Source organism: Paramacrobiotus metropolitanus, unplaced genomic scaffold, assembly GCF_019649055.1.
Source record: "Paramacrobiotus metropolitanus isolate TYO unplaced genomic scaffold, Prichtersi_v1.0 Parri_scaffold0000078, whole genome shotgun sequence".
Taxonomy (NCBI): domain Eukaryota; kingdom Metazoa; phylum Tardigrada; class Eutardigrada; order Parachela; family Macrobiotidae; genus Paramacrobiotus; species Paramacrobiotus metropolitanus.
In genome coordinates, this window is record NW_026570298.1 from 561961 (window position 1) to 573959 (window position 11999).

Genomic DNA, 11999 nt, shown 5'->3' on the forward strand with positions numbered 1-11999 from the left:
CAAGTCTTGCAACAATTTTAACGAGGAACGGCTCGCTTCCGCCGTTTTGTAATCTCTGACACTTGTTACGGTTTAAATACACTGCAACCGAACTGCAACGCAGCCGACAAGCTCCCGGTTAGTGACCGTCATTCAAATTAAGGAATATGTAATTATTTGTTCTGTTATTTGAATGACGCTTATCGGCGCGTAACGATAAGAGAAAAACTTCATATTTTACTAATTTTTTAATTAATTTTGGGATTATATAATTTAAATTGTTGAATGATTTTAAGAATTATTTAATTTTTTTTTGGAATTTTATTTCGTGATCTTTTTGTTGAATTTATTTTACTGTTTTTCCTGGATGTGTGTTACGCAACGGCTGACGCACAAAAAAATTAAAACATTTTTAAAAAATGTTTTAGTTGAATGACGATTGTCGTGCGCTAAAACCGTGAAAAAATTCTGAATTTTGGGTTATTTCTTCGCAGTGTTATTTTATTAAAGTGTGTTTTACTGATGGCTATTATGCAATGGCGATACGGGAAAAAAATATGCAAAAAACTATTCTCTTATTAAATGACAATAATTATTATTTTTTGGGCATATTATCGCGAAAACTGTATTTTCTTCGTATCAATGTCTGGCATTAGTCAGACCGGAAGGTATGCGTAACAAGAATAACTCGCCAGTTATCGCAACACTTCAACGAGGAGCGGCTCACTTTCCGCCGCGTTCTAATGGCAACCACTTGCAGCAATGCTAGAGAAATGCAGCGCAGCCAGTAAACTCCCGGTTAATCACCGCAAACGTTCGCTGAACTCGGCTCGGAACCGACCCAGACTCGGCACAGCGACACAGTAAAGTTGAACTTGAGTCTTGAAAAGCGGTTGGTGCGCAATCCAGCCAGCTGCCAGACACACCGCTCGAGTCACGGTGACTGGCCGTGACTCGACCACTCATTCGGCCTAATCCGCGTGGTGGCATTCGGCCTAATCCGCGTGGTGGCACGCACGGCACGCAGCACGGCAGCAGACTGAGACTGAGACTGCAACATGCGATGATCAGCGCAGTTTTCTAGTCGATCCAGGGAGAAACGGTCTATTTCCTAGTTTCCTTGTATCTCGTCGGGATTTTGTCTTAATTATCCCATTTATTAGCCCTGATATTCCCTTTAATCTTGTAAGCCGTAAGATTGTTCCCGTCCCGCAGCAGCAGGAACTAAATCCACCGTTTGCTTGTAGAGAGCTTGAGCGTCGTTCAGTCGAAGACCTTGACACGAGTTTCCCGCATCTCATTCATTTTTTAAATCTCTTTTCGGTGTGTAGCCATTCCCAACCGTCCACCATTTGATACAGAAATATTCTCCGATCATTCCTGTCATTAAATAATGATGAATTGTCCCGTAGGTGTGCAGGGAGTGATTCGCCCTGTGATTCCAGTGGATCGGGTTCTTCCTCGTTCCCCGCTGAAACAACCGACGATCTGCACAATGCAGCATATCCAGATGTCAGAAGATGATGAGCTTGATGAATCCCGATTTTCTCCGCTCCTGAAACCGGCGTCTCCTATAAATTTCCCTATTCCAGGGTAAGAAAACGTGAATTGAACTGTTGAAGGTTTTTCATTTTTTTAACGTTTTAATTTTTAAAATAAAAATTAAAATAAATCTGGGGACGTGCGCCGCTTCCGACTAGTACTATATGACCGAAGCGAAGCCAGAAATGACTGCACCGGTGGAAAATACATCAGTAACTAAATTAATTTTAAATTACCGTTTTAATTCAGAATTACCGATTACGTAACGTTATCCGTTTTACGTTTATTCGTCATTTATTATTTTTGATAATTTTCATTTTATTATCAAGAGATATTAGTGCGTGACCAACGCGACAGAAATTCCTGTTTTCTTGAAAGTTAAAATAAAGGACCTAAATAAAGGAGTGAGCTTAGGTCAATAAAATTTTAAATTACCTATTTAAAGATAGCAGGAAGATTTACGGCATTTTGTAGCGAAATGAAAGGGAGTTGATTATAATGCACGCTGCGATTTTTGCATGCAGATCTCCGGATCCCCGGCTGGTAGTAATGTCTTCGTTATTGGAGGACGCGCGTTTTTTTGGTGAGAATAGTCTGTACTTTAAAATGTCGGCCAAAATGGACGAGGTCCTGGAAATCGGGGTGGACCTGCAGTCCAGGGGACGATTTCTCATGAATGTGGCCTACAAGCAAGCTGTTTACGCACTGCGTTGTTCCTGGAGAGTTCTGAGCGCCATTGAAGCTGCTTTGGAAGGAGACCTAGCTAAACAGCAGATGGTCACGGAATACCGCGAGAAAGTGGAAAAGCGTTTAAATGATTTTTGCCGTAAGGTGCTGACGTCCCTTGACAAACACCTGGACAGTGTCCCTGATACCGAAAGTATTTTCTACTTGGAATTAAAAGGGGACTTCTACCGTTATCTGGCAGAGGTGGCCATCGGCGATAATCGCAATGTTCTGCTGGAAAACTGCCGTAAATCATACGACGAAGCCTGGACGCAGACGAAAGGCGCGGCGTGCGGGCTGGCGCCTGATCATCCCGTTGTGCTCGGTGCGGCCGCAAATTTAGCGCTTTGTCAGATCGTTTTGAATCGTCCCGAAGTATCGCATGTGGTGGCTTCGGAGGCCAGGAAGAAGGCGCTCGATTATAGTGTCCTCAGCAATGTGGATTTTGAGGAGGACGCCAGCCTCGTTGACCAATTTCTGCGGATATTAAAAGAGATCACGCCAGTCAGAGGTCAGTGATGCATTGTGTTAGAGTATTGACGTAAAATCTTCCGCTTTTTCTTTCCACCATTTTCGATCAATTTTTCTCTATTTTTGCGGTGTACTGGAAAAACTCAAAGTCAGATTCTAGTGTAGAATTTTGGAAATGGAACCAGTGTGTTATTAAATATGTTTTTTTTATTGTTATTTATTATGTTGTTATTTATTTAGTTGTCTTTCATCAACATCCTATTTATTTATTGTGTTGGTACTTATTATTATGTTATTTATTACAGCGAACGCAGTTGTGCCAATTCCGGAAGCTCCTGTTGCTGTCCCTGCGAATCTTCCGGCGACGAACAAAGTGGAGAGCCCTCCAGTATCCATCATGGCCACGAACGAGAAGGACCGCGAGAAGTCCCGCTACCAGACGCCGTTGACGCAGCGCTATGCCAGCGAGGAGATGTGCTACAACTTCAGCGAGCGCAAACGCATCATCACCTGGAGGAAACTCTGGGTCTGGCTGGCCAAATCGCAACAGGTGCCGTACAAATGCTGCCAGTGAGCTTTTTTAACTTTTTTCTGTGGTACCGTATGCCCGTTGATTTATCACAGCATTTTACATACACTGTTTTAATTTTTAATCTCTGATTTTTTTTCATTTTTATTGTGATCAAATTTGCAACAATTTATCATTAGAATTGACGATACGTATAGCAATAGAACAACGTAGTACAGTGGCTTGTGTTTATGTTATGGTATGTAATTAATACTGCCGAATATTTTTCCTAACAGACGTACGTTAAAATGTTTTAAAAAAACACATGGTTTCACCTGTTTCTCGGGGATCGTATAGAAACTGGGTTTGAATATTGCCGAAGACCAGATAGCGGAAATGGAGGCGAATGTGGAGCGTATTGACTGGGACTTCGCGTTGGCGGAGGAGAAGCGCGTGCGGCACGATGTGATGGCGCATGTGCGGGCTTTTGGAAAAGAGTGCAAGAAGGCCGAGGGCATTATCCATCTGGGCGCCACTTCCTGCTACGTGACGGACAATACCGTACGCTTCTAACCATAACAATCAACACTTCGCCCATCATTTCCGCAATCAATTTGCACTGATTTTACCGGTGTTTTTATTTTGCCAGGATCTTATTTGTATACGCGATGGACTGCAAATACTCTTGCCCAAGGTAAATTATTTTTCCATTATCCATTAAAAATATTCAGATTGTTGATGGAAATTACGTGCATTTGGTGAAGTATTTCTTGTATTTAGCTGGCACGGTGCATTGATCGTCTGAGCAAATTTGCGGATGATTACAAAGCGTTGCCGACTCTGGGATACACACATCTGCAGTAAGTTATACGTTTTTTCTTAGCTATTTTTAAACTATTAAAGCATGGCACGAAAAGTCTTGCAATTTTTGCGATTTTGAATAAATATTTTTAAGTACAGTTTTCCGTGGTAAATTTCAAAACGCTAAATTAAAAACTTGATATGGTGATTTTGTATTCATCAAGCATGTGTAGAAGCGATTTATGTAAATTAAATCACTAAATTCTGAATAAAGCGAAATTATTTTTATTTTCGGTGAATGAAATTCATAATAATTCATTTGTTTGTAACCTCACTGTGGATGCATGGAAGCGTCGTAAATTAATTTGAAAATTAAAATAAAGCAAATTTTTGAAATTTCTCCTTGAAATGAATGAAAGTGAAAATAGTATACGTTTACTTATTTTTAGTTCTGAATATATGAACGCGTAACCAATCAAATTAAATAAAATTAAATCAATTACTGATTGTGAACAGTATACACAGTTGTCGGTAAAGTTATGGATGTGAACGTAGTGTAAGGGCAGTTCAATGTTGACGAACTATTTCCATTCATGAAAGGATTTCCTTGTGTCATGTTTTTGATAAAATAATAATAAAAGTCAGTGTGTTTCTAATTTCGCTTGGAATTCAGAAAAATCATTTTGCTTACTCGTATATTTAGCCTCGCCGGGATTGTGTGGAAGCTTGACAAATTAAATCAATAGAAAAATAGAAAAACTTATTTAGTTTTCAGCTTGCTTGTGAAATGAATAAAAATATTTCTGATGCATTTAGTTGTAATCTGACTAGGGATGTATGGGAGCGCAAAACCTGTATTAATTCATAAAATTAAATAAAATACTAATTAACCGAGCTGTTGAAGGGTCGTTCATGTCTTGGGTCTTGACACTGAATGTTACAGAATCCTATCGTCCGAATTTGATGTAATATTTCTTGAATACGAAGGAGGTTTTCGTACATGTTCCGCTGTTTACGGTAGTCACAAGCTTTTTTTGCTGCGGTTGTAGACCAGCGCAGTTGACGACGGTGGGGAAGCGAGCGGCGCTGTGGACGGGCGATCTGGTGATGGATCTGCATAATTTCGAACGGATCAAGTCCGATCTGCGCTTCCGCGGCGTCAAAGGCAGCACCGGGACGCAGGCCAGCTTCGTGCAGCTGTTCGGCAACGCCGACAAGGCCCACATGCTGGATGTCCTCGTCTGCGATTATGCCGGCTTCAAAAAGTAACCGCACACTGAATTTCGCATTTTATTGTGAATTTTAAAAAAGCTTTTCTTGCTCGGTGTGGCGCACAGGGCGACGGACGTGCCGTAATTTTTTGGGATAATTTGTTTTAGGTGTTTTATCATTTGCGGGCAGACATACACGCGTAAACAGGATTTGGAGGTGCTGTCGGTGTTGGCTGGACTGGGAGCGACCGTCCATAAGGTACAGTAGCGTTGATTGAACGCTTGAGATGGTGATTAAATGTTTTTGAATTTCTTCGTAATAAAGTTTTGAAGTTATGATACGTTGATAAAAAATTAAAAATGTAAGTCAATTCGATAACAATGTGCAAAGCAGTTGCGAAAAAATCTAAATCACCATCGATGCTGATACATTTATTGGATTTTATTTCATAGTTTTGTAAGAAAAAAAATTTAAATCAGTTAATTGAAGACCAGGGGTAAGAAATTGTTTATCGCCGTATGTATGAATATCTTATATGCATTTTAGTGCCGGTGTTACATACGTAACTATTATAAATTGTATTATTTATCCGTCTGCTGGCCAGTTTCAGTAAATAATTAGCCTTGTTTTAGTTAAATAATTAAGTTGGATATTAAGTGGATTTTTTAAAGGGAGAGAACATAAATAAGTTTGTGTAATGGTGTGTAGATCTGCACGGACATCCGTCCGCCGGCCAGCTTCCAGAAACAGTTGGCCGTTTCCTTTTAATTAAATGGAATATTGAGTCGATTTCTTGTAGGAAGAAAGTATAGATTATTTTGATTTTTAATCATTTATAGATCTGCACGGACATCCGGCTGCTGGTCATTTCAAGAAAATAATTAGCCGTTTTCTTTAGTTAGTTAAATTGGATAATAGGTGGATTTTTTGAAGGTAGAAAATATAAATTATTTTGTTGTGTAATGGTGTGTAGATCTGCACGGACATCCGGCTGCTGGCCAGTTTCAAGGAGCTGGAGGAGCCCTTCGAGGCGGAGCAGATCGGGTCGAGCGCGATGCCCTACAAGCGCAATCCGATGCGCAGCGAGCGCTGCTGCAGTCTGGCGCGCCACCTCATGACGCTCGTCAACGACGCGCTGCAGACGCACTCCGTGCAGTGGATGGAGCGCACGCTGGACGACAGCGCCAACCGGTAAGCGCTGTTGTCATCCTGAGGAATATCACACCGTATGTGTGCAGTTTTAACCACTTTCCCAATAATATAACACGCTGTTCAGTCGGAACGATTTTATTACATTTCGAACGCGTAGAAAAACTTTTATGGCGCTGCTGAAAACCCAGTCTGTTTTTCGGTATTTTCATCACCGGTTAAATTGTACCAGACCCATTAATCTGTAAAACGTTCTATGGTTGTCTGGCCAGTTAAAAGTTCTACTGGTGTATCTGTAATTAGTTATAACCATTACAGGAATATGCGTTACTTAAATAGCTACTATAAGAATGATTTTTTTCTGTATCATTCTAGTAAAAAATTATGATTTCATTATTTTAGTGTTGATCCGTAAATAAAATGGTTGAGTGTTGCTGTTTAATGAGTGATGTTAGTTTTGGCAGAGTTTATGCCTGATATTTCAGCTGCATGGAGTAAATAAGCAGAATAATATTTGTCCTTTTTTTTCACAGGCTTATTTGCATTCCGGAGGCGTTTCTGATCGCGGACGCGTTGCTGATCACGCTGCAGAACATCTGCGAAGGCCTGGTCGTTTATCCGAACGTGATCAGTCGGCGCATCGCCGCGGAACTGCCCTTCATGGCCACGGAGAACATCATCATGGCCGTCGTGAAGGCCGGCGGGAATCGGCAGGAGTGCCACGAGAAACTGCGGGAATTATCGCAGCTGGCCGGGAACGTCGTCAAGCAGGAGGGCAAGGACAACGATTTGCTCCAGCGCATCCGCTCCGACGCCTACTTCGCCAACATCCACAACGAGCTCGACGAGCTCATGAATCCCACGCTCTTCACCGGACGCGCCGATAAACAGGTACGGAGAACACAGGGCAATTACCGAAAAACGTATTAAAGAACAGTTAAAATAAATTGGAAATTTTATATTCATTAGTAATTTTCTCCGGAATTAATACACCATTATGCAGTGAAAAACAAATTACTTTTAATTTACTGTGTTCTAATTCTATGGTTCCCATAAATGTGATATAACGACCAGTGTAGTGAATGTACAGTACCGAGGGCTTCACGCCACATGGCCACTGTTCTACGATACGATGGTGAAGATATTAGTGGAGTTGGCGTTCCAACGAAATCGGATAATTTTTGTCAGTAGTAATAATATTTAAATTTAAAATGCCGTTGTAATTTTACTAAAAACTAAAGAAAACGCGATCGAGTACAAGATCCCGTAATGACAGAAATAATCTAGTTAACCTATTTTAAGAATACTGGGAAGTGTCGTATGGGAGTTAACCTATTTTTCTACCGGCTTGATAAAGAATTTTCGCGTTGAATATAAATAATAAAAAATATGGTAATAATTTGTAAACGTTTTGTATTACGCATAGTATGTATTTTAACGTGATATTTTCCTGCGCAGGTGGAGGAGTTTTTGGATGCGGAAGTCCGTCCCCGGCTGCTGAAGTACACGTCGGCACTGGCCGGCATCGCGACGGTGGACTTGTGATGGCGACGCATCATTCTCATTTCGAAGCAGTATCCAGTTTTGGGACGTTGTGGTGTTAAATTTTGATAATATTAACTGTGAAAGGGTATTTGTCTTAATCTGTTTTTAACCCGGTTTGCTCAAGGAATTGTGTTGCTCAAGTGGAAATTCGTATCATGATTATAGCGAACGATCCTGCAGTAAAGTTGACAGTTCGTTGGTGACTTTTTTTGGAATAATTATTTCAAAACAACAGTAATAATATTTCGATAATAATTTTCTGGTTAGTTTTCGAATTAAATATTTAAGAAGGATAATATTTTTAAATAATTATTTTTTGGTGATTTCCTGCAGTGACTGCTGTGTGAATACTTCATAGAATTACTTATCATTACACGGTGTTCATTAAAAACAGCGAACACATACTGGGAATATAGCGTAATCGACACGAATGGTGGATTAGAGTGCCGTGACGTGTTACGCGCGGTGGCGGATATATGGCAACGCGCAGAAGATGACGCTGTACAACACCTTATCACCGGCACAAATGGCCGTTTTATCGCGCAACCGGAAGGAAGCGGCGACTGGCATTTTTCTTGCAAGGAATTTCCACTTTCCAGCATCCCGCTACTCGGGATGCGGATGACACAATCGGCGCGGAACACCGGCATTCCGTCCGCGTTTCTATTTACTACCATCGAGTGACGTTAGGCTAACGCGAAAACTACATTTCGGACAACAGCGACGTACGATCCTAATTTCAGGAAGGATCTGAGAAAAAATGTATTTTTTGGAATTATCTCACTGGAAGCGAGAAACAGAGAATGCGGTGCTTGTCTACAAGTACTCTTAAACATTGGCATTTAATTTGGCGAGCCAAGTTAACCATTTAAAATAAAAAATTACAATAATCCAGAAATAATTTGTAGAAAAAGTAAAGTAGACCAAACCATTGATATTAAGTTCGGTAGGCTTCACAAATCGGAATAAGGTTTCTAGGCTTTACCGTCAGCGTTTGCCACGTTATAATTTTGTTGTCATGCGGAACTCCAAATATTGGTTAAAATTTAGCCGAGCGATAACTCATAATATTTCTCACTATTACTGTATATGCGTATAATAATAATTTTTTGAAAATTTCTTTCTTAATTCAAAATTTAGCGGCAATCAAGAAATTGAATTATTTAACAGAGATTTCGCTAGTTAATCATTCGCAGTAATGATAAAGATATTTGTTCTGGGAGAAAATAAAGACTTTTAACAAAAACGTTTGTGCGAATTGTGAAAAAATAGAAAAACTAAATGCAGCAATATCAGCTACTTAACAGAATACCGGCAAACGCAACCAGGCGATGATTTTGGGGAATTTATTGAAAAAAGTAAAAGCCATGCCATTTGCCAGCGCCGCAGTGCAGTCCGTAATTGTTTTTACATCCGCAACACATCTCGCATGTAGCATCAAAAAAAAGGAAAGTATTGGCAAAACAAAGTGCTTCCGAACACGCAGGAGGGAGGGGACCGCACACCGACCGGCGCGCATTCCCCGATAAAAACTCTGCCCACAACACCCTCCGTCGTCCATCACTTCTTGGCCGCTTTGGCGTCCCCGCCGGCCACTGCTGTCCCCGGCGCCGGGTCGTCCTTCTTCATGCTGGGCGTCGCCTCCACCTTGGTCACACGCGCCGCTTCCTTCACTGCAAGACGTACGAAAAAAGCTTGTTAATTCGTATTACACCAAAATACATAAAAAAAACACTAAAATTTTCCCTCGGTATCGATTTTATACGGGTGCAGAAATTCCGGTGCACGGAGTAAACGATCATTTTTAAAAGTTCTGCGTAAATCAGAAACAAAAAAGGTTATGGAAAAACTAAACAAATCAACATTTTAAAAAATTTCTGCGGGAATTAAAATTCAGAAATAAAAAAGGATATGGAATAAAATATACAAATAAATACTGTAGAATATTAGGTCGTTTAGAAATTCCTAAGAAAATAAGGGAATAAATCATAAAATAAAAAAAAGATATACATTTTGTGTTGTATATCCCATTTAGGATATACAATAAAAATTAATAAATTCAGTCAAGAATAACTTGCGGGAAAAAAGTAAAAAGGCCAAAGATCTGACTAATGATGAGTGACGCAGATGAGTAATAATCCCGATTATTGGGTGCGTGAATGGAATAACCAAGAGCCTTTTGCCATTATGCCAACAGAAATCCAGCGGATTTCAATGAAGCGTCATGATGGAAATCAGGGTAATTTTTTTAAAAGTTAACTGCGAGTCTGTGATACCTTTGGCTTCGGCTTCCCGACGTTTGGCCGCCTGCTCGCGCTCCTGCCGGATGAGCGCCAGTCGGGCCAGATCGGCGCGGGCCTGCTCCGTTTTGCCCTCGGCGCGTAATTTCTCCTGCAGCTGACGGTTCTTCTCCTTCTCAATCTCCTCCCTAAACCCAACCAGCACAAATATAACATTTTAATGAAATTATTAACATCGAAAATGCACGAAAAATAATTCAAATAAATCCAATGAATCCAACGGTGGCAGCAAAAAAATACGCTGCCAGAAAATAAAAACGCCACTATTTCTGATAAAATAAAAACAATACCATCTGGAAATAATAATTATATTATATATGATTACTTGCGGTATTTAAATATTTTTTTGAATTATTTCCGAATAAAAGAATAAAAAATCCACTATTATACTGAATATTATTTACGAATAAAAAACGCACCGTTCACGGCGACTTAATTGGGGCGCCGCGCTCTCCAGCGTGATATCGGCGATCTTCTTGGATTTGGCCACGACACGGTTGGGATTCTCGATCTCAATCAGGCCTTCCACTCCCTTCGTTTTCTACACGCACCGCCAAACAATTAACCTCCCGGAAGCAGCGTCACACGATTGCGGAAAAATCAATAAAAAGAGTAGAGACACAAACAGGCCACCAATGCATAACTCCCTGTACTATGTAGGCGATAGCGAGTTCATTCACACCGGGAAGTGCCTTGACCCGCCAAGATTAACAGGCACCAGGCACAAATCAGCAGCTATCTTTATTTGCGGAACATTCCACGCCGTTTCCAACATTCCAAACTTTCCCTCCCAAAGATTTACGTAAGAAAAATAATTTTAAAAATTTTACCTCGTCTTCATCGTCGGAATCGGATGAGCTGGACGATCCGCTGCTGTCCGAACTGGACTCCGATCCGGATTTCTTCTCTTCGTTCTCCTCACGATGCTGTCAAATTTGTTCAGAATAAAAACAGTGGCAAACACTATGAACGTGTAGGAATGTGTTAAAACAACGCACTTGTCGTCCGGATAATCGCTCCTCCTCCAGACGGGCCGCATCGGCCGCCAGCTCCTCGGGCGAGGTGAAATGGCGCGCCTTCCCCTTCTGCGTACCCTTCTTGGCTCCTCGCTGGGCCTTCACCACCGCCGCGGGTTTCGGGCCTTCTCGATTGCCTACAAATCATCCCCACAGTGTAATGCACACGCAGAATAATTTTTGCGAATTTTTCTGACCACGGAGCACCAGGTTATGGAAACATTTTGGGATAAATTCAGCAAAAAATACCTTTGGGCATTATAAACTCTCCTCGGAAAATAAAAAAGTATGAATTAACGAGATCGGGAATCAAGTTGCCACTGGAACGATTGAGTACAGAAAATTTCTCAAAAAAGAATAATTTGGGAATAAGTCAATAACTTGTAAAAAGTCAAGGTTTGTGTCACTGCGTGAAAGGGAAATAACTGCGAAATGAAATTGCTGGAAATTAGGAATGACTCTTGGAGAAATGGCAACAAATCGAGGTTTGGGTAAATGAGTCACACAAGCCTGCAGCTTCCGCTTTATTGCGGATGTGACTGCCATTTCCAGCAGCGGGCCGGAAATTGGAATACGGTGGGGTGGCCAGCCGCCAGCGGCCGCCAGCCAGCGTGTGGGCGCTCACTGTGCTGGCAAATGGGCATTCGCACGGCGGTGTGGGTATTTCGGATTCTTTTTATTTTCCTGCGATTTTTTCTCATAGTAGAAGTTGATAAATTAAGGATTAAAATGTCCCACAGGCTACAGCGG

At 41.1% G+C, this 11999-nt stretch overlaps 2 protein-coding genes across 2 annotated transcripts; one reads left to right on the top strand and one right to left on the bottom strand.

Annotated features, from left to right (window-relative positions):
* Nucleotides 1–1008: 1008 nt before the first annotated feature.
* Nucleotides 1009–8115, top strand: LOC129595494 (adenylosuccinate lyase-like). Its single transcript, XM_055492518.1, has 13 exons — nt 1009–1164; nt 1227–1302; nt 1392–1572; nt 2046–2758; nt 3024–3268; nt 3584–3787; nt 3876–3920; nt 4007–4086; nt 5077–5292; nt 5407–5497; nt 6213–6430; nt 6922–7279; nt 7847–8115. Exons 3-13 carry the CDS (start codon nt 1475–1477, stop codon nt 7931–7933), a joined length of 2355 nt encoding a protein of 784 aa, XP_055348493.1. The 5' UTR covers nt 1009–1164; nt 1227–1302; nt 1392–1474; the 3' UTR covers nt 7934–8115.
* A 1148-nt stretch (nt 8116–9263) lies between these two features.
* On the bottom strand, nt 9264–11709 carry LOC129595446 (28 kDa heat- and acid-stable phosphoprotein-like). The gene is made up of 6 exons (XM_055492458.1): nt 11499–11709; nt 11232–11386; nt 11064–11159; nt 10653–10774; nt 10210–10361; nt 9264–9606 (listed from the first exon to the last, which is right to left on the bottom strand). Exons 1-6 carry the CDS (start codon nt 11506–11508, stop codon nt 9494–9496), a joined length of 648 nt encoding a protein of 215 aa, XP_055348433.1. The 5' UTR covers nt 11509–11709; the 3' UTR covers nt 9264–9493.
* Nucleotides 11710–11999: the final 290 nt, after the last annotated feature.